The sequence below is a fragment of the Gymnoscopelus microlampas genome (genome assembly GCF_963454915.1).
Source record: "Gymnoscopelus microlampas genome assembly, chromosome: 18".
NCBI classification, from domain to species: Eukaryota; Metazoa; Chordata; class Actinopteri; order Myctophiformes; family Myctophidae; genus Gymnoscopelus; species Gymnoscopelus microlampas.
The window spans coordinates 43,769,620-43,797,358 of NC_139955.1; the positions used below are offsets into that span (position 1 = coordinate 43,769,620).

At 43.2% G+C, this 27,739-nt stretch overlaps 2 protein-coding genes across 3 annotated transcripts in view; one reads left to right on the forward strand and one right to left on the reverse strand.

Moving 5' to 3' along the window:
* The window catches only part of LOC311033778 (plastin-3-like), a 46,008-nt gene that overhangs the window by 16,001 nt on the left and 2,268 nt on the right, over nucleotides 1–27,739 (forward strand). For both annotated transcript variants that reach the window (XM_084041428.1, XM_084041429.1), the window contains exons 5-15: nucleotides 846–978; nucleotides 2,797–2,878; nucleotides 3,120–3,285; nucleotides 4,133–4,275; nucleotides 9,819–9,914; nucleotides 14,723–14,909; nucleotides 17,362–17,440; nucleotides 18,263–18,380; nucleotides 19,982–20,115; nucleotides 26,451–26,574; nucleotides 27,512–27,636. In XM_084041428.1, the coding sequence (XP_083897554.1) occupies nucleotides 846–978; nucleotides 2,797–2,878; nucleotides 3,120–3,285; nucleotides 4,133–4,275; nucleotides 9,819–9,914; nucleotides 14,723–14,909; nucleotides 17,362–17,440; nucleotides 18,263–18,380; nucleotides 19,982–20,115; nucleotides 26,451–26,574; nucleotides 27,512–27,636 (1,387 nt within the window). The remainder of the gene's footprint in view (nucleotides 1–845; nucleotides 979–2,796; nucleotides 2,879–3,119; nucleotides 3,286–4,132; nucleotides 4,276–9,818; nucleotides 9,915–14,722; nucleotides 14,910–17,361; nucleotides 17,441–18,262; nucleotides 18,381–19,981; nucleotides 20,116–26,450; nucleotides 26,575–27,511; nucleotides 27,637–27,739) is intronic.
* Nucleotides 22,675–24,441, reverse strand: LOC311033781 (beta-1,3-galactosyltransferase 5-like). The gene has a single exon (XM_084041433.1). It carries the CDS (start codon nucleotides 24,364–24,366, stop codon nucleotides 23,209–23,211), a length of 1,158 nt encoding a protein of 385 aa, XP_083897559.1. The 5' UTR covers nucleotides 24,367–24,441; the 3' UTR covers nucleotides 22,675–23,208.

Here is a 27,739-nt window from a genome sequence, read left to right on the forward strand (position 1 = left end):
CAGCCACACCTGAATTTGTACTCTTTACAGACCCTAATGGAACCAAATGGACCCTCACGGCTCTGTGAAGAGTACAAATGGAACCAAATGGACCCTCACGGCTCTGTAAAGAGTACAAATGGAACCAAATGGACCCGTCATTGAGAACTAGTGTGTTAGTCGATCTCCATTAGCTTGATATATTCTATTGCTTGTTTTTGTTTTTTTCAGACAGTAGGAAAGCTGAGAGCTATAGGGAGACAGACAGACAGACAGACAGCTGAGAGGGAGACAGTGTAGGACAGACAGACAGACAGACAGACAGACAGCTGAGAGGGAGACAGTGTAAGACAGACAGACAGACAGACAGACAGACAGACAGACAGATGAGAGGGAGACAGTGTAAGACAGACAGACAGACAGACAGACAGACAGACAGACAGACAGACAGACAGATGAGAGGGAGACAGTGTCAGACAGACAGACAGACAGACAGACAGATGAGAGTGAGACAGACAGACAGACAGACAGACAGACAGACAGACAGACAGACAGACAGACAGACAGACAGATGAGAGGGAGACAGTGTCAGACAGACAGACAGACAGACAGATGAGAGGGAGACAGTGTAAGACAGACAGACAGACAGACAGCCAGCTGAGAGGGAGACAGTGTAGGAGGGGGGGCTTGGGAAGCGCAAGTACCACTGAAGAAACAGGGACGCGAACTGTAGGCTGCATTAGCTAAGTGTGTGTGTGTGGGTGTGTGTGTGTGTGTGTGTGTGTGTGTGTGTGTGTGTGTGTGTGTGTGTGTGTGTGTGTGTGTGTGTGTGTGTGTGTGTGTGTGTGTGTGTGTGTGTGTTGCAGAGGAGGAGCGCTATGCGTTCGCCAACTGGATCAACTCAGCTCTGGAGAAAGACCCAGACTGCAAACATGTTCTACCCATCGACCCCAACACTGACGCTCTGTTCACCGCTGTAGCAGACGGCATACTGCTCTGGTAAGACCATAGAGTTAACAAGAATGAAATGTAAAAGTCATATTCTAAGTCTGTGTGTGTGTGTGTTTTCATAGACCTGATTGCTTGTTTTTCGGATTGCTTGTTTTTCTCGCCAAACCTGGCAACATTTAATATGCGAAGCTAACGCTAATAATGTTTTTTTTATGTAAGTGGTGGCAACATTTTTAGACACCACAGGGGTCTTCCCAACAATAGCGAAGATTAAAGTCAGGGTGAACATGGCCAAATAATAACTTAATAGCCAAACTGGGTCTAATGAAGCACGCTAGCATTTAGGCCAACTCTGTTGCCTGAGGCCAGCACTGTATGCAACTGTTAAGGTCCTTACACACCGGGGCGATCTTTTCGTGCGAATAATGCGTTTTTTTTAAAAAACGTATAAAGTCAATGGCTCCGTACATGGAGCGAAAAAGCGAAAAAGCGAAGCGAAAAAGCGCCTTTTAATTATTCGGAACGAGTCCGAATTTTGCGTATATTCGCTATATTCGCCGGTGTGTAACAACCTTTACAGTGTTGAAGGAGGGGAACGGAGGGCGGTTACTGCGGAGGACAGGCCGTCTCCCCATTGGCTTAAAGGACAGGCAAAACGGGGAAGTGTCCCCATTGGCTTTAAAGGAGTGAAGGACAGCCAGGATAGCCAATGATTGAAAACATGTCGAACATGATGCAAATTTTTAGGATGACGGTTTTTAGGATGACGATTAGGTCTGACTGTTTGTAGACTCAGGCGCTCTTCGAGCACCTGGTAAAAATAATAGAGAGCGAAACCCGGAGACCGGAAATCCTCTCCCATCCACTTGCATTGAGTTGCTCACGCAGCACATGGGCCGAAATCACCCCTTCTTCCGGGTTGAGAAATGGGATGGGCGAGGCCTATTTGGGGGCTTCTGCGACGCGTTTTCGTCACCTCGGTGACACGGAAGTGGATTGGAGTCTAAATCTTCGAAAAATGATATCTCCTGGTGCTGTTTTTTTTTTTCATTTTTTTTTTCAAAAACGGTCATAACCGTTTTTGGCACTCCTCGTTTGGATTATGAAAAACGGTCCGGACCGTTTTTGGCACTCAATGTGTTAACTCCTTGACTAAAAGCTTAATATCTCACTATAATATCACTCTGCAATGGAGGATCGCGTTAGAAATATTATTGTTCCAGGCGTTAGTCGGGACCCTCCGCCGTCTCGCACGCACGCTTGTTTACATGCACTTCCGCGTCGGGGCTTCTACAGCACGAAACGTATCAACGTAAGTGGATGGAAGAAATGCAGGCACTGAACGTATAATATTTTAATAAACCTCTGGCACCCGATGTGTTAAGACCGGGAACGCATCTGTGTCATTTTAAGATGTCTTTGGGCTATTCAAAAATAGCAGATCTACAAGCTCATTGCGCAACACCGAGTGCTATTTTTTAAATATACAACGAACATTTGTAACTCAAATCTTTGCTTCTGGGGATTCTACAAATGTCTTCTAAATCCTTTTGAAATGTATTTGGCCGTGGACCCCCATCTCAAAACATTTTGTTCCAGGGAGCCCCAGAAGCTGTAACAGAGGTAAAAATGATATACAAGCTCTGTGCCGCGCTATGAGCTTGTATATCTGCTATTTTTGAATAGCCAAAGAAATCTTAAAATGACACAGATGTGTTTCCACGTACTCCCCGGTCTTAAAGGGTTAAGAGACGTCATTGGCGGTGTGGGCTTACTAAAAACAGCCGTCAAAAGACGTCATTGGCAGGGAATGAGTTAACATCTGTCATTGAACGCCTGTAATTGTGTCATGTTGTTATCTTGCAGTAAGATGATCAACCTGTCGGTGCCTGACACCATCGATGAGAGAACCATCAACAAGAAGAAACTCACTCCCTTCACCACACAGGTTGGTTCACTAGCCCAGTGCTTCTCGTGTGCTTTTCGCATGTCAAGGACCCCCAGAAGTATTTGTCCGGACCCCCAGCAGAGAGGATTTGTGATAAAACATTTCCACAATTGTGCCAACTCTTCCACTGAGTAAAAAAAGACATGAAGCCCAGACTGCCAGCGATTGTTCGCTTACCTTTTCAAGTATGTGTGTGTGTGTGTGTGTGTGTGTGTGTGTGTGTGTGTGTGTGCGTGTGCAGGAGAATCTCAACCTGGCTCTGAACTCTGCGTCGGCCATCGGCTGTCACGTGGTCAACATCGGGGCTCAGGACCTGCGGGAGGGCAAGCCTCACCTGGTGCTGGGGCTGCTGTGGCAGATCATCAAGATAGGACTGTTCGCTGACATAGAGCTGAGTCGCAATGAAGGTAGCACGCACACACACACACACACACACTCTCCGCCAGTGATGGAAAAAGTACTCACATTTTTTTACTTAAAGTTGTTCTGTGCAAATTTCCAAAAAACGACTTTTAGCCGCCTCTGCTGGTCATTACCGTCACTGCAGGCCGTTTCTTTATTACTGCGTTACCCAGAATTCCATTCGTTTTCACCGGAAGACGGAAGCGTTTCAAAAAGCGTTCTTTTAATTGTTTTATACGATCTGGGGATCGTTTCTCTTAGCCAGTGGAGCTTTAGTTACCGTGAGCTGTGTTTTCTTTTTCTGTTTTTTTTCGTTCTTCAAATCATACAATCTCTTAAAATCAGCGTGAGTTTCCTTTTGTTATTAGCGCGGTAGTTCCTGGCCAAACAGGAACCCGGTGCATTTCCGCTTCCATTTTCCGGCCAGGTGACGTCATTTTCGAGGGAAAGTCATGCTCGACAGCGTTCAATAGAAAATATATAAATAAAAGGCTTTCGGGGGTGAAATTCATGGAGTGGGTGTTGTGAAACATTTGCCACTCACAAAAGATATACAATTTAACTTTAGTGTTACTGAAAACGTTACCTAGTATTACTAAAAGTATCAATACTGCAATGTAGAAGTACTCTGTTAAAAGTAATAGTTTTTTCATCATAGTTTTAGTCAACGAAATCAATATGTGTGTGTGTGTGTGTGTGTGTGTGTGTGTGTGTGTGTGTGTGTGTGTGTGTGTGTGTGTGTGTGTGTGTGTGTGTGTGTGTGTGTGTGTGCGTGTGTGTGTGTGTGTGTGTGTGTGTGTGTGTGTGTGTGTGTGTGTGTGCGTGTGTGTGTGTGCGTGCGTGTGCCCATAGTCCTGGCAGCTCTGCTGCGTGAAGGAGAGGAGTTGGAGGAGTTGATGAAACTCAGCCCAGAGGAGCTGCTGCTGCGCTGGGCCAACTTCCACCTCAGCAAGGCTGGACTGCCTGCCATCAACAACCTGAGTTCTGATGTTAAGGTAAAAAAAAAAAATACCCTGATCCATGCCCCTAAAACCACTAACCCTAACCCCCCATCAACAACCTAAGTTCTGATGTTGAGGTAAAAAAAATACCCTGATCCATGCCCCTAAACCCGTAACCCTCAGGGACGTGCACAGATAGACTCTAGGTGGTGCTAGAGCACCTGCCCTTTGCCCTCTTGACCAGAAGTGCCCCTTTTGAAAAAAATAAAAAAAAACTTTTTTTCTTCAGTTTACAGCAGGGGTCTTCAACAGGGGGTCCGGGACCCCTAGGGGGTCCTCAGAGTTACTACAGTGGGTCCGCCAAATCTTTATGTGATATGATTTTTCTTTTTACCATAACCACTCGAAACCTGGCATCCCTTTTCTGAGGAGAACTTTAGCCAATAATAGCAGATCTACAAGCCCACAACGCCTCGCGCTGCGAGGCGTTGTGGGCTTGTAGATCTGCTATTTTTGGCAAAGAGGTATAGGTGTAGAGGGAAAAAGAGCAGACCAAGTAAACAAAAAAAAGTATAATTTACTTGAGCACCTGCCCCTCAAAATGTCTGTGCACGCCACTGGTAACCCTAACCCCCCATCAGCAACCTAAGCTCTGATGTTAAGGTAAAAAAGATACCTTGATCCATGCCCCTAAACCACTAACCCAAAACCCTGTTAAGTAAGTAAACCCCATCAGAAACCTGAGCTCTGATGTTAACTCTTTAACTGCCAGATCAATAGTGCAATAGTGTGCCACTGCTGCCAGCAAAAACAGCGATTTTACTGTGCCTTTGAAAAATCATGGAATATTCTCTGTGACCGCCGTCCTCACGGACATCGGCTCATAACACGCACGGGGTTGTCGTAGTAGAGGGGGAAAAACGTTGTCCGGTCGCGATCCTCCATTCAAGAGCTATGGCCGTTTCAATGAGGCTTGTTTTGCCGTAAAGCAGGAGGAACGGAGATCTAGCAGAGATATGGCCGTTTCCAAAAACAAAAGGCATGGTATTTTTCTTTAACATATTCAGTGCCAGGTACTATGCATCCAAATCATCTATAGAATGCCAGGTTTTTTTTTACCGTGTCTTGACGATCTTTTGACCACTGGTTCTCACACTTTTTCATGCCAGGGACCCCGAAATTGATATATATTTGGCTGCGGACCCCCATCTGCAAATATGTTGTGCCAGGGACCCCCAAGAAGCAAAGATTTGTGTTAAAATGTTCGCTTTAAAATAAATATATTCAAAGATTTGCACGAATCTTCAAGATTTTATAGCAGATCTACAAGATTTTCTAGCAGATCTACAAGCTCATAGCACATAGTGCCGCGCTATGAGCTCGTAGATCTGCTATTTTTGAATAGCCAAAGTATAAAAGGTTAAAATTATTGTGATTGCTATATTCACACATTTTGCTGGGGACCCCCTGGAACCCCTGGGGGTCCCCGGACCCCACTTTGAGAACCAATGCTTTAGACAGCTATAGAAGCCACAACGTGGACCCGGATGTAAAACAAAAAAAGTGTCCGGGGTATGGGGTAGTGTCCCGTCTATCGACTGGAACAATAGCATTTCTACCGCGATCCGTCGAAAATGGCTGATTTTCACCAAAAAAAAAGATGGAGCTAGAAATGTTTTCATCATTGGGGCATTTTTTTGGGATCCGCTGATTCCTTCTAGCATAGTCGAGGGATCATTCCTAAGTTGCGTTAGAGCGCCCTCTTGTGGATTTCTTTTCCAATTATTTTTTTATTTTTAAATGTAGATCTTATCGTTAACACATTAACCACCAAGTTATCCTACGGTCCATTAAATCCAACTGTTAAGCGCCGAGACCGTAGCCCTACGGTCCGGGTGATTTTTCCTTTAAAAAAAAAAAAAAAAACTTTTTTCAATTTTCGACACGGACCATTTCAGTGTAACACCACCGGAAACGGAACTATTTGCGATCCGGTTTTGCCGATCCCGTCGGCCTCCATTCTAAAGCGCACACTAAAACTCCATTTTCTCCTGGTAGTTTTTTCTCCTCGGTGATCACTGTTTAACATAAACCGTTCTAACTACAACATGGATGCCCCGTTTGACACGTGGTTTTCACTGCTCGAACCAGGCAGATGTCTGCGATGCATACAAACAGTGCAGAGCTCAATCTTACGGATTTTAACAAGGTCTATGGCGACGTGAAAAAAAACAAAAAACAACAATAAAACCTTGGCACTGGTGAGTACATTATGAGATTAACCTCTGGCGGTGGAAGTGTTAATGGCACTCCACGGGTGGATACAAAAAAAAACGTTTTAGTTTTTGGCACTCAATATGAAAAAATATAATGTAAAAAAAAAAAAGGCTTGGTATTTCTCTTTAAAACCTTGAAAATGTAGTTTTCATTTTAGTACCAATACATAGGAACCATTGATCCAAGCCGGAACGCAATCGATTGATTGATCGTTAAAATAAACATGCTGTGAAAATGCACGCCGCCCCACCCATCTCACCCCTTAACACAGCCTTCCAGTACCTGCTACTAACTCATTATTTATACTGTTCAAAAATAGCACATCTACAAGCTCATAGTAGTGTTGATTTTGACAGTAAAATGTAGTTTTAGTGATAGCCTTTTGAACAAAATACCATTTAGTTTTAGTCATATTTTTAGTCAGCTGTCGAGCCTGTATAACTGCTGTTTGTGAATAGCCCAACGTATAAAATAATGGTTACAGCTAAAAATATAAAATGACACAGTATGCGTTCCCGGATTGAATGGGTTAATACCGTGTGTGTGTGTGTGTGTGTGTGTGTGTGTGTGTGTGTGTGTGTGTGCAGTGGCGTGCACAGACATTTTGAGGGGCAGGTGCTCAAGTAAATTATATATTTTTTTGTTTACTTGGTCTGCTCTTTTTTTCCCTCTACACCTATACCTCTTTGCCAAAAATAGACGATCTACAAGCCCACAACGCCTCGCAGCGCGAGGCGTTGTGGGCTTGTAGATCTGCTATTTGTGGCTAAAGTTTTCCTCAGAAAAAGGGATGCTAGGTTTTGAGTGGTTATGGTAAAAAGAAAAATCATATCACATAAAGATTTGGCGGACCCCCTGTAAGTAACGCTGAGGACCCCTAGGGGTCCCGGACCCCCTGTTGAAGACCCCTGCTGTAGACCCCTGCTGTAAGTGCCCTTTTTTCAAAAGGGCACTTCTGGTCAAGAGGGCAAAGGGCAGGTGCTCTAGCACCACCTAGAGTCTATCTGTGCACGTCCCTGTGTGTGTGTGTGTGTGTGTGTGTGTGTGTGTGTGTGTGTGTGTGTGTGTGTGTGTGTGTGTGTGTGTGTGTGTGTGTGTGTGTGTGTGTGTGTGTGTGTGTGTGTGTGTGTGTGTCCTCCTGTGACTGTGTGTGTGTGTGTGTGTCCTTGTCTACCCATTCATGTAGAATTTCCTTCCGTCTCTCTGTTTATGACTCTTACAATCTGTTTCTGTTCCATTCTGCTTCAGATAGGTGACTTCTCAAACTCGGTGAAGGTATCTCATCTCTTTCTATCCGTTTTTTTCCCAGTCTCTTCATAAATGCGTGCTCTGCTGCATTCTCTCAAACATATCTGTCTTTATCTGTCCTATACTTGGAATGAATGCCAATGAAGTCACAAATGTGTCATTATTTTACCATTTGACTTTTCAGAAAACGATTCTATCAGAAAAAACGTTTTTTTTCTTCTTTTAGGAAGCTCTTCTGTTCTTCGACATAATGTCTTGTTTGTGCAAAGGCCGTTTCTTAAAAGTGAAGTATGACACCCGCTGATAGATTACTTGCCCAAGGATCTATCTACTCTATTTATAAAGGAGTGATTCATTGGATTGGAAAGCCCCGGCGGTTGCACGCTTACAATTTTCCTTTTGATGTGTTCTTGTGTGTGGATTCATTTTGTGTATTATATATATATTGACTGTATGTGTATCTACAGTTTCATGGTCATTGTAGTGTGCTTTAATTTATACCATTCCAGTTTGACCATCGTTATTTGAATACATTTATGTCACACCTTTCTGTGAAAAAGGAAAAATTCAATTAAACAAATTATTATATATATATTAAAAAAAGTCTCTGTCGGGCGGTAGATCTACAAGCTCTAAACGCATTGCGAGCTTATAGATCTTTGTAGTATGATCAATCGGGGCGTAAATTTGCGAAAAAACACAAAAAGTAAAACATTATGGAGATGGAGCAACGATATCTATCTCTATCTGTCCTACTGGAATGAATGCAAGTCCAAATCAGTGTTGATTTTGACAGAAAACTTTGATTTACTTTTAGTCATAGTCTTTTGAATAAAATTCCATTTAGTTTTAGTCATATCTTAGTCATCTGAAATGTTTTAGTTTTTGTCTAGTTTCAGTCGACTAAATATCATAAGATTATAGTCGACTAAATCTACAGTTGATTTAGTCGACTATAATGTATGTTGGGGGTGCCTTGATGGCGTCGTAATGGCTGATTTTACACTTGGTTGCATGCTGAAAATGTTCAGAGCGCAACACCCGAGCGCAACCAAACATAAAATAACTCGTCTTTTAGTTCTACTGGATCTCTTCTCCACTCGTCCCTCACTAACATTTTAGTCTAGTTTTTATTTGTTGACGAAATTGTCAATATATTTTGTCTTAGTTTTAGTCATCATAGCTTAGTTTTTATTTAGTTTTCGTCGGTGAAAAAAGGTAGTGGACGAACATTTTTTTCGTCATAGTTTTAGTCGACGAAATCAACACTGCAGGTCCAAATGTGTCATTATTTACCATTTGACTTTTCAGAAAACGATTGTCGGAAGAAAAAAAAGTTTTAGAAAGCTGCTCTTCAGCATAATGTCTTGTTTGTGCTAAGAGGTTTATTAAAAGTGAAGCGTTTTGACTTGGCTCTATATGCACAGCAGCCATATTGGGAATGAATTGGGCCCCTTCCTTACTTCCTTCACAGGTGTTACCAATACTAATTAAGGCTCTGTTCCATTTAGTGTGGCATAGTGGTTGTCTTATTTTCAAGGACCCCCATAACTCTGAGAGTGTACAAATGGAACCAAATGGACCCTTACGGGTCCATTTGGTTCCATTTGTACACTCTCAGAGTTACAGACCCACCATAAGGGGCCATTTGGGAACCAAAATGGAGTGTTTCTAGTGAGCCAACATGCACGATATCAGCACCCACAGAGCCTTCATTAGTATCATTGGTAACACCTGTGAAGGAAGTAAGAAGAGGCCCAATTTCTCTCCAAAATGGCTGCTGTGCATAGAGCCTATTTGGGGAACAAAATGGTGCAAGAAAAAAACGATGTACCAGTAGTAAAACAAATGAGAAAAATCTACGGTTGTGAAGTGGGGAGTAACTAACTGTGCTTGTATTTATTGTGTGTGTGTGTGTGTGTGTGTGTGTGTGTGTGTGTGTGTGTGTGTGTGTGTGTGTGTGTGTGTGTGTGTGTGTGTGTGTGTGTGTGTGTGTGTGTGTGTGTGTGTGTGTGTGTGTGTGTGTGTGTGTGTGTGTGTGTGTGTGTGTGTGTGTGTGTGTGTGTGTGTAGGATTCCAGGGCGTACTACCATCTCCTCCAGCAGATCGCTCCAGATGGCAGCAAAGAGGGCGTCGCCCGCATTAACATCGACATGTCTGGTCTAAACGTGAGTGAAATCCAGTGGTGGAAAAAGTACTCAAATGTTTTACTTAAAGGTAGGGTAAGTGATTTTCTTTGGTTAAAATAAGTGTTAAATAGCTCTATATTCTGATAGTACTCATTGCTATAGAGTGTTTGTTCAGTAAAAGGAGTCTCCTTGTCTCTCCAGCTCTTTAGTAAACAGAAAATGCATTTTCGTTTCAGTTTCAGTTTAATTTCCAATTTTATCCAACCAGGACAGAGAACTCAATCAGGATACAGATTAAACACGTGAAATTGGAAGTGATGACACTAAGAAATGAGCAGACAAAAATGGAACTGGAACACTATAAACATAAAGCTTAAAAATGAGATTTTGACACCTACCGGAAAATGTATTTTCTGTTTATTAAAGAGCTGGAGAGACGGGGAGACTCCTGTAACTGAACAAACACTCTATAGCAATGATTACTATCAGAATATAGTGCTTTAACCTTTTAACAAAATACTTTTTGTTTTAACCCAAACATATCACTTACCCTACCTTTTAAGTAAACGTATCAATATAAGACTGTAGCACTACCATTCAGAGAGAGAGAAGTCATTTCTCTTTGTAGCTCCAGTGTAAAAGCAACGTTTATCTACGCACGCACACACGCACACACGCACACACGCACACACGCACACACACACACACACACACACACACACACACACACACACACACACACACACACACACACACACACACACACACACTGGTCTATGGAAGGTGAATTCATTCATTCATGGGACAGAATGGAAGCTGAACTTCCTGTTTCCTGCTGGCCTGTTTTAGCGTTATGACCTCATCCTGGCACTGAATGGCAGGATACACAGCTGCGTGTGTGTGCGTGTGTGTGGTATCAAGAAGACTCACCTCAAAACCAACTCACCTCAGAGGTAGGAATACTCACCCCGGAAGACTCACCTCAGAGGTAGGAATACTCACCCCCAAGATTTTCTGGGGTAGGAACACTCACCCCATGACCTGAGAAAACTCACCTCGGAAGACTCACCTCAGAGGTAGGAATACTCACCCCAATGTTTAAAAAAAGGTAGATCTACCGGCTTGTGAGCTTTCCATTTTCACAGAATGCTTTCATAATGTGAGCTTTCCATTTTCACAGAATGAATGAAAGGTAGATTTCATCAGAAAAGTGAACAAGGAATGCAAATAGCATGGTCATTTGCTATGTGTCTCCAGCTCCACACCTTGCCCCATCCACCTATTAGATATCAAACAATGAATCATTAAGTGGAATGGGATATTAGTGTTAAGTGGTCAACCCCCCTCCTCCCCTTCACTCCTGTGCCCCCATCAAACAAACAAACAAACAAACAAAGGTAGGAACCCAGAGAAATGAACATTCCAATGTCAATGTATGTTGTTAAATTACATTTAGCTAATTAAAGTGCTTTAAATACAAGGTAGATTTCATCAGAAAAGTGAACATTCCAATGTGTATAATGCAAACAAATACTTACTTAACAAAGAAAAATGAAGAAAAACTCCAGTGAAGGTAAAACACAGGTATAATGTTTTGTTTTCTGTGTGAACACATTTGTGAGAAAAGCTTTTGGTAAGCATTATTGAACTTTAGTTACTTTAGTTACTATTAGATATACATTTCACTATTGTAAGCATTATTGAACTTTAGTTACTATTAGATATACATTTCACTATTGTCAGCATTATTGAACTTTAGTTACTATTAGATATACATTTCACTATTGTAAAACATGCATTAAACACTTTTCCCTATTTTTACCTAGGATATTTAGTTACCTACTACTTTGCTGGTATAAATGATAACAGCATAGAACATTGCATTGCACACATGCATTGTTTGAGAACTTTAGTTTTTAGAAATATTACTTTTGGTACATTTTGATGCCTTACTCTTTGTGTGTGTGTGTGTGTGTGTGTGTGTGTGTGTGTGTGTGTGTGTGTGTGTGTGTGTGTTTGTATTACTATACTTGCGAGGACCAAATATAGTAGAATTTGAAGAAATATACATTGTGAGGACCGTTTTCCTGGTCCTCACAAGACAAATGGTTGTTTTATAGTTAAAAAGTATTAAAAGTTATTTTTTTAGAGATAAGTTTACAATTAGAAAAACATTCAGGTCAGGATTAGACATTTACAGGTTAAATTAGGGATTGGAATTATAGTTAAACATGATTTATACTTAGTTGCGCGCCAGTGTCATGCACTGAAAAATAGCTGATCTATAAGCTCACAACGCGTCGCAGCGCGACGCGTTGTGGGCTTGTAGATCTGCTGTTTTTCGGCTTTAGGCTTACAGTTTTTAAATGGAATTCATAACATGGCTGTCCTAAAGTGTTGATGTCCTCACAAGTATAGTAATACAAACGTGTGTGTGTGTGTGTGTGTGTGTGTGTGTGTATTTTAAACACAAATATATCATTGAACAACATAATTTGGTAATTCTATACCTTCAAAGACAGAATTTAATCCAGTATGGATTAAACGTGTCTCATTATGAAAGCATTCTGTGAAAAAGGAAAGCTCACAAGCCGGTAGATGTGCCTTTTTTAAACATACAGACTTGGTGTAGAGGGGAAAGGTTAAACCCACCCACAAAACAAAAACTCACTGTACATTACACCATTGAGTTTTTCTGGGTGAGTTTTCCTACCCCCGGGGTGAGTGTTCCTACCCCCGGGGTGAGTGTTCCGAGGTGAGTTTTCTCAGGTCCTGAGGTGAGTTTACCCACCCCCCGGGGTGACTGTTCCTACCCCCGAGGTGAGTATTCCTTTTTCAGTTGAGGTGAGTTTGTCTTGAGGTGAGTCTTCTTGTATTCGTGTGTGTGTGTGTGTGTGTCTGTGTGTGTGTGTGTGTATGATGTTTTGTTCTGCCTTATATGGTATTATACAAATAATGCCTACGCAATAATTGTTGCCGTCAGCTCCACTAAAAGCATTGCCAAAAGTAATAGGAAAAATGTATTTTCTGTTTACTAATGACCTTTTGCTGAGCACTATAGCAATGCATATTTTAATGTTATTCGATTGATAAAACATAAAGGCAAGAAGTGGTAGAACTAGGTAACTTCCTCCTATGCCTTTTCCGTGCACTCTGGCGTTATTTGTAAACAAAGTATTCTTTGTCTTTTAACTGTGTCCGAAATAAAATCCAAATACTATGGGAATATAGAGCTATAGCACTATACTTTGACTCAAGTACAGTACTGAGGTTGAGGACTTTTTGTCCACCACTGAACAACAACACAACACACATTGAACACAAGGGCTTAAAGGCCCCAGTGGAACCTTAAGCGATGCACGTCGTTTCTGGTGTACACTCATCAGCGGTGGGCTCAGGGATATATTTAGACTTTAAGTGCCCACAAATGTCCGACACTGTAAATGTGGTTACTTGATATCATTTTTACAAGGACGCTTGAGAGCATATTTATGAAATAATCGATACATGGGGCCGAGTCTTTATTGTATTTCAGTGTTGGCAGAGCAGGGTATGAAATTGTCTTACGGTCCTACTCAGCCATTCTTTTTGGCCATTCAAAAATAGCAGATCTACAAGCTCATAAGCTCGGCTAACGGCTTTAATATTAAAACTATTATAATTGTCACCAGTTTGAATCGATTTTAATTGATTTACGAGAAACCGTTACATTGCCTACTAAATTTGGGAGTAAAAGCACAAATCACAAAATCCTTGTCAAACGTGTGTGCGCAGTGGTGGAAAGTAACAAAGTACATTTACTCTACTGTACTTAAGTACAATTTGAGGTGTTTTTTACTTTACCGGAGTATTTCCAATTTTCAGTACTTTTACTTCTACTCCACTACATCTCAGAGGCAAATATTGTACTATTACTTCACTACAATTATTTGAAAATTTTAGATACTAGTTACTTTGTAGATTTGGATTATAATTACAAAACATACATTAACCACTTCAGCCTTGATATACATTTCGGCCATTTGAAAATAGCCGATCTACAAGCTCACGATGCGTCAAGAATGGACGCATTGTGAGCTTGTAGATCTGCTATTTTCAAAAGATTTTTATACATTTGAAAACTTGTGAAATGGGACATTCTGCATAATGAGTACTTTTTCCTTTTGGTGTTTTAAGTACATTTTGATACCAATACTTTTGTACTTTTACGTGTGTTTGTGTGTGTGTGTGTTTGTGTGTTTGTGTGTGTGTGTGTGTGTGTGTGTGTGTGTGTGTGTGTGTGTGTGTGTGTGTGTGTGTGTGTGTGTGTGTGTGTGTGTGTGTGTGTGCGTGCGTGTGCGTGTGCGTGTGTGTGTTTGTGCGTTTGTGCGTGTGCATGTCTGTGTCTGTGTCTGTGTGTGTGTGTGTGTTTGTATTACTATGCTTGCGAGGACGTTTTCCTGGTCCTCACAAGACAAATGGTTGTTTTATAGTAAAAAAACATTTTTAGAGATACCTTTACAATTAGAAAAACAGTCAGGTCGGTATCAGACATTTAGGTGTCTTAGACTTAGAGGTTAGGTTTAGGGATTGGAATTAAGAGTTCAATATGATTTATACTTAGTTTGCGCGCCAAGTGTCATGCACCGAAAAAAATAGCCGATCTATAAGCCCACAACGCGTCGCAGCGCGACGCGTTGTGGGCTTGTAGATCTGCTGTTTTTTTCGGCTTTAGGCTTACGGTTAAAAATGGCAATTATTATTTTTTAAATGGCGTTCATAACTTGGCCGTCCTAAAGCGTTCATGTCCTCACAAGTATAGTAATACAACTATGTGTGTGTGTGTGTGTGTGTGTCCACCCTTCCAGGAGAGGGAGGACCTGCAGAGGGCAGAGTGCATGCTGGTCCAGGCCGACCGGCTGGGCTGCCGGCAGTTTGTGACTCCCGGGGATGTGGTCAGCGGCAACCCCAAGCTCAACCTGGCCTTCGTGGCCAACCTGTTCAACAAGTTCCCTGCCCTGGAGAAGCCCGAGAACCAGGACTTTCACCTAGCGAGTACGGAGGAACACACACACACACACACACACACACACACACACACACACACACACACACACACACACACACACACACACACACACACACACACACACACACACGTTTTCAGGCCAAGGACCCCCTAGCTGAGAGAGAGATGAAGCAGGGACCGCTTTTATATTGTATAAAATTGTGTTTTAGATTCAACCTTTTTTTGTTTACTTTTGCTGCTCTTTTTTCCCTCTACACCTATACCTCTTTGCCAAAAATAGCCTACAAGCTCACTGTGAGCTTGTAGATCGGCTATTTATGGCTAAAGTTCTCCTCAGAAAAGGGATGCTAGGGTTCAAGTGGTTAAGGTTAAAAAAAAAAAAAAAAAACGTATCACACAAAGATTTGGCGGACCCCTGTAGTAACTCTGAGGACCGCCTAGGGGTCCCGGACCCCCTTTTGAAGACCCCTGCACGAGAGCTCTTCAGGGGTCAAAAACGGACCGAAATGGAAAAATGGAAATCTGACCCGATTCCGAGCCGTTTCAAACAACAAAACCAAACCCGGGTGACAATTTCGTCCGATTCCGAGCCGTTACGCCTTTTTCTAATTTATTTTTACGGACCCGGACCCTAATTGGACCTGTGAAATTGGTTCCGAAAGCCCATTACTTCCGAGATTCTGCGCAGACCCGACCCAGACACCCCTTCAAAAAAGCGCAGATGAAACTACAACAATAAATATGGTATTAATTTAATATGCGTGACAAAAGGTTTTCTTCGTAAATAAATGTGGACTTTATGAATTGATAGCAGACCTATTGACCAATGACCATTTTATGATCAAAGCCTTGCTTTTACCTCGTCAGAGAAATCCATGATTTGCACACCGGTGTTTTCGAATCAGCCTGGCATCTGGCTTGCCTTGCAGTATGAATGGTGGTGCGTACCACCAACTCTTTTTTATTGCGCTGTAGTACTCTGATCTTAACACATCGGGTGCCTGAACTTTTTCATAACAACTTACCGTGGGTGCCAGCATTCTCCCCATTGACTGCGCTTTGCTGTTAAAAGCTCTAGACTCCACGACGAGCAAAGAAGGAAATAGACAGGAAGTGGAAGTGGATGGGGAGCCGATTTCCGGTGATGCATCTGGCCTATCCTTCTCAGGATCACAATGGGTACTCCCAGAGCTGCTCTAGCCCCTCCCGTGTGGAAAAAAACAAAAAGACACCAAAACCGTTTTGGCACTCCGGGTAACTTTTTGCACCTTTTGCAAAACCGTATATATACGGTTTTGGCACTCCATGTGTTAAACCAGCCTAAAACATCACGCAAGATGCACAGCCATTCATATCGCTGCTGCACTAACCTGAGCCTAAAACAGGGGTGATGCAACTTTGATGATGGAGAGGGCCACTATATTTCCACACTCACTCCAGAGGGCCACATTGCATTATACTGTCAGACACCTCTTATCTCCATATTTTAACTTTTTTTCGTAAATGAATGCCGTGCTTCGCCATTCTATGTCACACAAAAGAAGCAAAAATAGCCGATCTACAAGCTCAAAGCGCACTGCAGTGCGATGCGTTTTGAGCTTGTAGATCTGCTCTTTTTTTAATTGGAATCCTGATTTTTATTTTGCTATTTTTTAAATGGAATCCTGAAAAGTAACATTTTTGTTTTATTTCAAATGTATTTAGTTATACTTATGTTAACTTTATGAATTTAAATACAAATACATTGGACATAAAAAAGACAATAGAATTTGAATACTAGTCATTAAGCTACTAATTTAGTCTAGTAATTCAAGTCTATATCAGTAATTAAAGCGGGTCATGTTTGCATGTTTGGAATTGTAACAGCTGAAATCAATAATATATCAGTATTCTGATATTAACCTGCGGGCCGCATTAAGTGAAGGAGGGTTGTCGCACGTGGCCCCCGGGCTCATAGCGCGGCACCGAGTGCTGGGCTATGAGCTTGTAGATCTACTATTTTAGAAAAAGTCTTTAAAATGTGTGTAAATCTTTACAACCATTTCAATCTCTCTAATTCTGCTATACTTGTGGGGACATTTTGGTTCCAACAAAGACCAAACCTGCCTACCGATGATGTTTTCAGAATTGGCGGCAGCATGAGGCATCTTATAATCAATTCTATGAAGATTGAAAGTGGCCGAAGAAGTGGCCCTTTTTTTGGTTTTCACCTGACAGTGATGATGTGAAACACATGCACATAGACACACATGTACATAATAATAACCACGCAGCATTGAATTAACTTCAGTAGACCAGCACACGTGTACACACTGAATAACACAAGACATGGTTCTACCCCCATCTAGTGAGCAGTGTTGGTATTACTCATTAGATTTTCCCTTTTTCTCTCTCTCTCTCTCTCTCTCTCTCTCTCTCTCTCTCTCTCTCTCTCTCTCACTCACTCACTCACTCACTCACTCACTCACTCACTCACAGGTGAGTCAAGAGAGGAGCGAACATTCCGTAACTGGATGAATTCTCTAGGAGTCAACCCTTATGTCAACCACATCTATGGGTTAGTAACACCATTGTTTCTTTTACACTATTGGCTATTTTTCTGTCAAATCGGGCTTAAAGGGATATTTAACTTTCAAACATGTTTGGGGTCATTTCATTGTCTACTCTGGCTTTTTTTTATAATTTCCCGCTAAAATAAAATAAAAAACTAGAAAAAGTGCTCCTCGGAGCACAGGTCTCCACTGGGTAAGGTAGAATCGGCTTAAAACAGGCCCATGTGAAAACTTTGAAAAAAATGTGTAATTGGGCCAGAGAGAAATATAGCAGCTACAGTAAAAAATAACACATCTAAAAGCATCTACACGAGTTCATCTATTGGGATATCTAAGAATTCCATGTCATTTGTGCATATTTCAGGCCGGATGGCAAGTTGAAAACGCCTTAGTGTGAGGACAGTTTTAGATTTCTTCTTGCTATGTTATTTTCGAGCTGCGTTCGCTTCCCGCATCTTACTTGTAAAGTATTTTAACAATATTTCGGCGAACTTTCTTTCTGTTCTCTAGGGGATAGCAATCACCTTGTTGGTGCAGGCAGTCAGGGACTATTTTATGTGTGTGTGTGTGTGTGTGTGTGTGTGTGTGTGTGTCTGTGTGTGTGTGTGTGTGTGTGTGTGTGTGTGTGTGTGTGTGTGTGTGTGTGTGTGTGTGTGTGTGTGTGTGTGTGTGTGTGTGTGTGTGTGTGTGTGTGATTGGCAGATGTGTGTGTGGGAGAGAGATAAGCTGCTAAGATAAGGTCTGCCTCTAATGTAAGACCTGTTGCAGTACGTTACGGAAAATCAAGGCGCCTGTCACTATTTGTGTGTGTGTGTGTGTGCCCACAGTGACCTGCTGGATGCGTTGGTGATCCTTCAGTTGTATGAGAGGATCAAGGTTCCAGTGGACTGGGATCACAGGGTCAACATGCCCCCGTACTCCAAGCTAGGAGCCAACATGAAAAAGGTACGATGGATAATATCACACAGATTCAATCAGTCGTTCTCAAACCTTTTCCTGTCAAGGACTCCCAAATTAATATGTGTTTGACCGCGGACCCACATCCCGACATTAGGAAACAAGCCCAAATAATCAGCCACACTTTAGATACAAGCCCAAATAATCAGCCACACTTTAGATACAAGCCCAAATAATCAGCTACACTTTAGAAACAAGCCCAAATAATCAGCTACACTTTAGAAACAAGCCCAAATAATCAGCTACACTTTAGAAACAAGCCCAAATAATCAGCTACACTTTAGAAACAAGCCCAAATAATCTAGCCTGGTAAACCCTCCCTCCGGAAATCTCATTTCCATTTGATTTCAGAAAGGAGTCTGGTCTGAAACGCCTTTCTCCAATAATCGCTCTGCTCGCCGAGCCGACGAGCCTATCAGCGTCGTCGCTCATTGTTCTGTGATTGACAGCGACAGTTGGCCAATCAGGTGGCGAGTTCGAGTGAGCCCGAATGAACCCGAGTGCAGCCTGAGATCCGCCGACAAAAGACGAACGGCAGCCATTGTTGTTTGTGCGAGTGCCTTCACTTCTTACTTTCAGTTTTATAACGCTTTCAAACTTCTTTTTTGAGGCACGGAATTTACTTATAAGATATCGTTTGGATAGAATTTAGTTGTTTAACTTCATATATGTGGTCAATTAATCATGACAGAGCCTATTTAAAAATATAAATTTAGAGAACCGGCAGGGGCGGGGAGTGACACGCATGTATCCCAATAAGGCAACCTATTTTCGGCATGGCCGTCCCAAAAGTCCCGTTGCGTCTCATAGTCTGGAGCTCGTCAAAATGAACTGCTCATTGGCTGAAGGGGGAAAACGATCATTGGTTGAAGGGGTTGTCAGTCAACGGTATTACTCCCGCCCAACTCCAGCCCACAGCGATTATTGCAGAAAGGCGTTTCAGACCAGACTCCTTTCTGAAATCAAATGGAAATGAGATTTCCGGAGGGAGGGTTTACCAGGCTACAAATAATCAGCTACGCTTTAGAAACAAGCCCAAATAATCAACTACACTTTAGAAACAAGCCCAAATAATCAGCTACACTTTAGAAACAAGCCCAAATAATCAACTACACTTTAGAAACAAGCGCGTTGTGAGCTTGTAGATCGGCTATTTTCAAATAGCCTAGGTAAATAGAGCTGAAGTGGTTAATATATGTCTGAAAAGTAACTAGTAATTAAAGTTTTCAAATAATTGTAGTGGAGTAAAAGTACAATATTTGCCTCTGAGATGTAGGGGAGTAGAAGTAAAAGTGCAGAAAATGGGAAATCGAGTAGAGTAAATAATCCTCAACATTGTATTTAAGTACAGTACTTGAGTAACATACTTAGTTACTTTACACCACTGCAAATAATAAAGGCATGGTACAGCTTTGTCCAGGTTTCAAGTGGCTTTAAACTGTGTGTGTGTGTGTGTGTGTGTGTGTGTGTGTGTGTGTGTGTGTGTGTGTGTGTGTGTGTGTGTGTGTGTGTGTGTGTGTGTGTGTGTGTGTGTGTGTGTGTGTGTGTGTGTGTGTGTGTGTGTGTGTGTGTGTGGTGTGGGTGCACAGCTAGAGAACTGTAACTATGCAGTGGAGTTGGGAAAGTCCTCCGCTGGGTTTTCTCTGGTGGGGATCGGAGGTCAAGACCTGAACGACGGCAACGAGACCCTGACCCTGGCCCTGGTGTGGCAACTCATGAGGAGGTGACACACACACACACACACACACACACACACACACACACACACACACACACACACACACACACACACACACTCACACTCACACTCACACTCACACTCACACGTTATGCGACGCGTTGTAAGCTTGTAGATCAGCTATTTTCAAATAGCCTAGGTATAAAATAGGGCTAAAGTGGTTAATGTAATCATTTATATCTGCAAAGTAACTAGTAGCTAAAGTTTTTGAATAATTGTAGTGGAGTAAAAGTACAATATTTGCCCCTGAGATGCAGTGTTGGGAAGTAACTAAAGTAATATGTAACTTAAAGTAATATTATTACCTTTTCCCAGTAACTAGTAACGTAACTAATTACTTTCACGTTTTGAGTAATAATATTACCTTTACTTTTTTTCAAAAAGTAACTTATTACTTTTTTTCACGAGCCTCGGTGGTACTCTGGGTTTGAGTGTGTTTATTTGATCCTGTGTTGTTTTTGGTCCATTGATATAATGGTAGACTGGTTGGGATCGAGTTGCTATGCAGGCTGCTTGCTGATCCGGTCTAGAGCGGATACGGAAACGTTGCGCACTTGTCTGTGTGAATTATTATCAGCTGCGGAAGGGCGGGCCGCCCTTAAACCGGAACAAACAGTGTTGCCATGTCTGCTTATTATAAGCGATTTGTTAACCGATGAAGATGCGCCGTAAGCTTGTAGGTCGGCTATTTTCTATATATATATAATATAGGTCACTGACTGTGGCATGTATATATATATACACACACACACACACACACACACACACACACACACACACACACACACACACACACACACACACACACACACACACACATATATAGCAGGTCACTGTGGCCTGTCTATTAGTCGCTTGTTTTCATAGACCTGGTTGCTTATTTCTCTCTCTTAATCTGGCAACACTGGTTAGGGTTAGTGTGTGAGACTTTTGGGGAGAAAGGATGCAAATTACTGGGGGCGAGAAAAAAAAAGTAACTAAAGTAATAAGTAACTAGGTACTTTTGGCAGGGAGTAATAAGTAAAGTAACTACATTACTTTTTAAACAAGTAATATGTAATAAGTAACATATTACTATGTTTTAGTAACTATCCCAACACTGCTGAGATGTAGTGGAGTAGAAGTAAACGTATAACAATTGGAAATACTTCAGTAAAGTAACAAATACCTCAAAATTGTACTTAAGTACAGTACTTGAGTAAATGCACTTAGTTACTTTACACCACTGGCAACACGGCCTATGCCGATCAGTACTCTCACATAAGGGGGACGATATGTGTATTGAGGAAAACTATTAGTTCGACATAAAACGTAACAACACGTGACAACATATTGTCACATGTCACGTGAAGCTTGACCAATCAGCCGTGCTGATTGGTCAAGGAATATGGACGACTCTAATTGGTAGTTGGTTGTAGGTCTAACCAATTGCGTCGAGGGCCATTGTTTTGATCCCGGAAAAAAACGTCCTCATGGAAGCACCAGACTCATATCCACACAGTGATATAGCCCAAGCCGAGGGAGAATTCCCCCTCAGGCTTGGGCAGGGGTCTTCAACAAGGGGTCCGGGACCCCTAGGGGGTCCTCAGAGTTACTACAGGGGGTCCGCCAAATCTTTGTGTGATATGATGTTTTTGCCAGACCTGAAAGGTATGGCCTACACAAGCCTTTGTCACCAATTTGTCCATACATGGTATGTCTGGTTGTAGTTAAGTTTCTTATGCATGAATAAATAGGCACAGACTAGTCGTGACATCACTATTATGTCACAAGTATAAATACGGTTGGTATATAACGTAAGACACAAAGATTTCAGAATTAGACTTCACACGACTTCACACAACACCGGCTTAGGTCTGGCACAACCAGGTCTTTACTTGTTTTTTTACCTTGACCACTTGAACCCTAGCATCCCCACAACGCCTTGCGCTGCGAGGCGTTGTGAGCTTGTAGATCGGCTATTTTTTATTTTGGCTTCATCTCTCTCTCTCAGCTAGGGGGTCCTTGGCCCTGAAAACGTTGAAGACCCCTGGGCTAGGGCTTATAGATGTTGGCTTTCCACGCGAGCGTTACAACGTGCCTGGTGGGTTTCAAGTGTTATGCACTGATTGTGACGAAGGTGTTGCTGAGGAGGTGAATCGCTGCCCACTTGCCCAGTCATCTGGTGTTATGTAACGGCCCATTACATCACAGAGGCAGCAACATTCTCCAACACACACATTTGCATGCAGTTGCTCCTCAAACACACTTGGAGTTGTTGGGGGTTGCTGATTGCTGTGAAAAAGACAAAGGACACACACACACACACACACACACACACTGTGGTGGAAAGTAACTACATTAGGTAGGGTAAGTGATTTGCAATTATTCAAATAAAGTGTCCGTGGGTTGGGGGAGGGATCCGTGTATCCACTGGAACAATAACATTTCTACCGCGAGCAGCCGTGTGTGTGTGTGTGTGTGTCCAGGACAAAGAGATCAGCACCAGTCTTCCAGTTCTGGACCTTATTGATGCGCTCCAGCCAGACAGTGCAGTGAACAAACTGGACAACGCGAAGTACTGACTGATAGAACGCTTATCTGCGTCCTTGGCGGGTAATGTGTTAATGGGTTAAAGTGATACCGTCTCCTCTGGCGTACCTTCATGCACATCCAGACAGAATTCCCACCAGAGCTGGGTGACATCAGCCTGGTTCCAGACCAATCTGCCATTCAAAAAAATAATAATTGCCCCTGGCCCCTCTCAGTGGAGAGCTTATTTCTCTCCCTCCGAAGTTATGAGGGACCCAGTATGCAAATATGGGGCGGGTTTATCACCAGAGCCATTTTTTTGAAATGTACTAGGTTCCACACAGAGATTCCAGACCGGTATCTACTCAGTGGTATTAGTCTGACCATGCCAGGCTATGGTGACACAGACCATGTGGGTTCTCTAAGTAGGCACCCGGGGACCCGCAGTGGTCCTTGTGGGGTTTAATTAGCTACTATTGTGCTACTTTTGAATAGCCAAAGTGTAAAATAATGCTTAAAGTGGTTAAAAATCTAAAATGACACGGACGGTTTCCCGGTTTCAATGGGTTAAAGCCTAACGTTGGACGTTTGGTCAAATCCGTCCCAAAAAGTCACCCGTTTGCCATCTTGGGGGTGAGAATGCGTTGTGGGCGTGGCTGGTAGCGGGGCCTCCGGGTGCAGGCGGTGCCAGTAGTCCAGCATCTCAGTGGGCGTGACGGGGTGAGAGTTGACCAGGTGGCTGTACCTGTCCCTGAAGAAGTACCTCAGTCGCTCGCCGAACCTCAGTCCGTCAGGGAACAGGAACCGGCTTGGCGGCGGAGGCGTGATGCGGATCCCCAGCTTGTCCAGGCACATCCCCACGTAGACGTCTTCCATGCTGAGGCGAGGGACGCTCAGAGAGGCTCCGTAGATCTCCGCCGCCAAGTCTCCGGAGAACACGTAACCCCCTCCGCCGCAGTATTCGGGGTACGTCTCGCTCGGGTACTCCTCTCTGGAGACGTACCACTTGCTGTTTTTGTTCCGGTGCGGCCTCGCTCCCCGCCAGACGAGACCCGTGAAGAGCTTCTTCCTGGGCTTCGCTTCGGGTCTGAGCAGCTCGTGGACGAGGTGCTCGGTGTTGACGAAAACGTCGCTGTCGGTCTTCATGACGTAGCTGGCCCGCGGGCAATGCCTGGCCACCCAGTTCAGGCCCATCAGAGTCTTCAGGGTCAGGTTGCCATAGGAATCCATAAAGTCCTGCTGGAGGATATCGCCGTGTCTCAGGCTCTCAGACTCCAAGGTCCTCTGCTGCTGCAGACGTCGTCCCGGCGGCTCGCCTTCCTCCCCCTTCGCCCCCAGCAGGAACAGCCGCACGACCCGCGCGCCCGGAGCCCCCCCCGGGCTCTCGCCGCCCCACGTTCGCCGTATGGCGTCGCGGCACTCCACCTGATGAGCCTCCACTGTTATGAGCAGCACCAGGAACGGTGGCGCCTCGCCCTCTGGGCATCTGTTTGGCTGGTTAATGAGGTAGGGAAACGGCCCGACGGGCAGCGTGCCATTCGGCCAGCTTTGGCTGGCATTACTAGCCGACGAGTCCTGCTCCAGAGCCTCCAGACCGGCATTCTCGATCCAGCCGCTTATATTGTCGTCACCCCAATGATGGGCCGCGAATGCGAGGATTCCCAGGACCACGGCGATGATGATGATGATGTGCGCACGGCGCCGTTTACCTCTCCAGCAGCGCATGGTGGTCTGGCCTGGCTGCCAACTCCGACGGCAAAGGTTGCTCACGTTGTCGTGAGGAACCTGTTCAATTGAACGGGGCCTGGGTTGATTTCACGCAGCAGTGGCTGAGGTGTGGATGTGGGGAAAGCTTCTCTGATTGAACGCCGCTGGAAACTCTGTAGATTTAAAGTCAGAGACCGGTCACATGTCCTTATAAACACTCTTGACGAGGGTGTGTTGTCATCCGCCATGACATCACCGACCATATAAGGGCCCTAACGATCCATTACGTTCGTGGCAATTACCTTATTGATTGATGATGCAAATATTTATTTATTATGACCTTGTTTTATGTTTAGTAATAATAATAAATATCTGTGTAATTTTTAGCGGTGCTATACTTTGTCCGTGTTCACCGTCAACGTTCTGATTGGTCAGACCCGTCAACGTGGATCCTGCTCTATACCTGACTTTGTCCGTGTTCACCGTCAACGTTCTGATTGGTCAGACCCGTCAATGTTCTGATTGGTCAGACCCGTCAACAAAATGATTGGTCAAGCTTCACGTGACACATGGCTATAAACACATTATAAACACATATCGATGACAAAATGTATCAAAGGCGCCGCTACCTTCACACAGGGTGTGATTTTTTTTTATTTCTTTGGCTGTTCAAAAATAGCAGATCTACAAGCTCATAGCACGGCACGCAGTGCAATTCTTGCAATTCTCTTTTTTTTAAAGCGAACATTTGTAACTCAAAAACTGTTTTTTGAAAAAACTTATGTTGCTATAATATCAGTGGTTCTCAGACAGCAGATATGAGCTTGTAGATCTGCTATTTTTGAATAGCCAAAGAAATCTTAAAATGACACGGATGCGTTCCCGGTCTTAATGGGTTAAAGGAGAATTCTACTAGCCTCTTCCTTACCTTTTATATGATGTTATTATATCCTAGGCCCTGGTGGAAAAAGTTCTCAAATGTTTTACTTAAGTAAAAGTATCAATACTGCAATGTAAAAGTACTCTGTTACAAGTAAAGTCCTGAATTGAAAACGTTACTTAAATAAAAGTACAAAAGTATTGGCATCAAAATAATACTTAAAGTACCAAAAGTAAAAAGTACTCGAATGTAGTAAAAAAATAGCAGATCTACAAGCTCACACCGCGAGGCGTTGTGAGCTTGTAGATCGGCTATTTTCAAACAGCCTATAGGTATAAAATAGAGCTAAAGTGGTTTAATGTATGTTTCATAATATCATAATTTACATCTAAAAAGTAACTAGCAACTAAAGTTTTCAAATAATTGTAGTCGAGTAAAAGTACAAGATTTGCCTCTGAGATGTAGTGGAGTAGAAGTATTGGAAATTGGAAATACTCAAGTAAAGTACAAATACCCCAAAATTGTACTTTAGTACAAGTTCAGTAATAGTACTTAATTAAAGGTACTTAGTTACTTTCCACCACTGCAGACCAATTTATTTTCTTGGGGGGGGGGGGGGGGGGGGTCAGTGTTTCAGGAGCGGGCAAGAGCTCTAGCTGGGCGGACGGCTGTCCGCCCTTTCTGCCCGTCGATGAACCCGCCTCAGACTTGAGTAAATGCACTCAATAGGCTCTATGCACAGCAGCCATTTTGGAGAAAAACTGGGCCTCTTCTGACTTCCTTCACAGGTGTTACCAATGATACTAATGAAGGCTCTGTTCCATTCTGGTCAAACAGAGTCAGGGTGCTGATGTTGTGCATGTTGGCTCACTAGAAACACTAGTGGGTCTCAAAGTGTGGTCCAGGGACCCTCATGGTTCCTTGAGAGGGTGTAACTCTGAGAGTGTACAAATGGAACCAAATGGACCCGGGAGGGTCCATTTGGTTCCATTTGTACACTCTCAGAGTTATGGGGGTCCTTGAAATTAAAAAAGTTTGAGAACCACTGTGCTACACTAAATGGAACAGAGCCTTCTTTAGTGTCATTGGTAACACCTGTGAAGGAAGCAAGGAAGGGGCCCAATTTCTGTCCAATATGGCTGCTGTGCATAGAGCCTATTACTTTCCATCACTGGTAACTATTATTGCTGGTGTTTCTGTGGTTGTTTTGGTGTGTGTGCAGGTACACTCTGAACCTTCTGGAAAACCTCGGGGACGGAGAAGCTGCGGGAGACGAGCTGATCGTGAACTGGGTCAACAAGACCCTGGCCGAGGCTGGCAAGACCTCCTCCATCAACAGCTTCAAGGTTAGATTAACCTAATGCAGTGCAGGGACGTGCACAGATAGACTCTAGGTGGTGCTAGAGCACCTGCCCTTTGCCCTCTCGACCAGAAGTGCCCTTTTGAAAAAAAAGGGGGGGATAAGTTTTTTTTTTTTTTTCTGTTTACAGCAGGGGTCTTCAACAGGGGGGTCCGGGACCCCCTAGGGGGTCCTCAGAGTTACTACAGGGGGTCTGCCGATTCTTTATGTGATATGATTTTTCTTTTTACCATAACCACTCAAAACCTAGCATCCCTTTTCTGAGGAGAACTTTAGCCAAAAATAGCAGATCTACAAGCTCACAACGCCTCGCGCCACCAGGGGGTCCCCAGCGAAATTAGATAACATAGTTACAATCATCTTAACCGCTTAGCTTTGGTTATTCAAAGATAGCAGATCTACGAGCCGCGCTATGAGCTTGTAGATCTGCTATTTTTGAAAAAATCTTCACCGATGATGAATGCACCGTGACATGGTGCAAAATATGCCGTGAACGACCCAATCTGGCGGATAAAAAACGGCGCCTTTTTTATACAGGGACAAAGAATTTCAGTCACCCAGCTTTTGATAAGCGTGAGAAAAGCAAAGAGAACATCAACATAGTAGTGTAAACAATTGATTAACAGGAGCAGCCAGGATCAGAGTCGAGACGTGTCGCGGCACAAAAAATAAAAAAAACTTTATTTGGTGTGCACCAAGTAACATATCCAGGTGCTCCCCTGAGAACTAGACCAAAAAAGTTATGTGCACCCCTGCTAATTATGTTGGTTTCATGTTAATGCACATCTTCAGATATTTAATCGCTTAAACCCTACTAAACTCTGTGTGTGTGTGTGTGTGTGTGTGTGTGTGTGTGTGTGTGTGTGTGTGTGTGTGTGTGTGTGTGTGTGTGTGTGTGTGTGTGTGTGTGTGTGTGTGTCCAGGACAAGGAGATCGGCACCAGTCTTCCAGTTCTGGAACTTATTGATGCGCTCCAGCCGGACAGTGTGAACTTTGACCTGGTCAAAAGAGGAAGTCTGTCAGACGAGGACAAACTGGACAACGCAAAGTACTGACCTCGTCTTTTTTTAATATCAATGTTTTTGCTGTTTTCAATTGTAGAACGTGAACGAAATGAGTGAAAATCAGTGGCGGAAAAAGTACTCAAATAT

Coding starts and splice junctions, on each gene's coding strand:
- LOC311033781 (XM_084041433.1), bottom strand. CDS start 24,366: ATGCGCTGCTGGAGAGGTAAACGGCGCCGTGCGCACATCATCATCATC.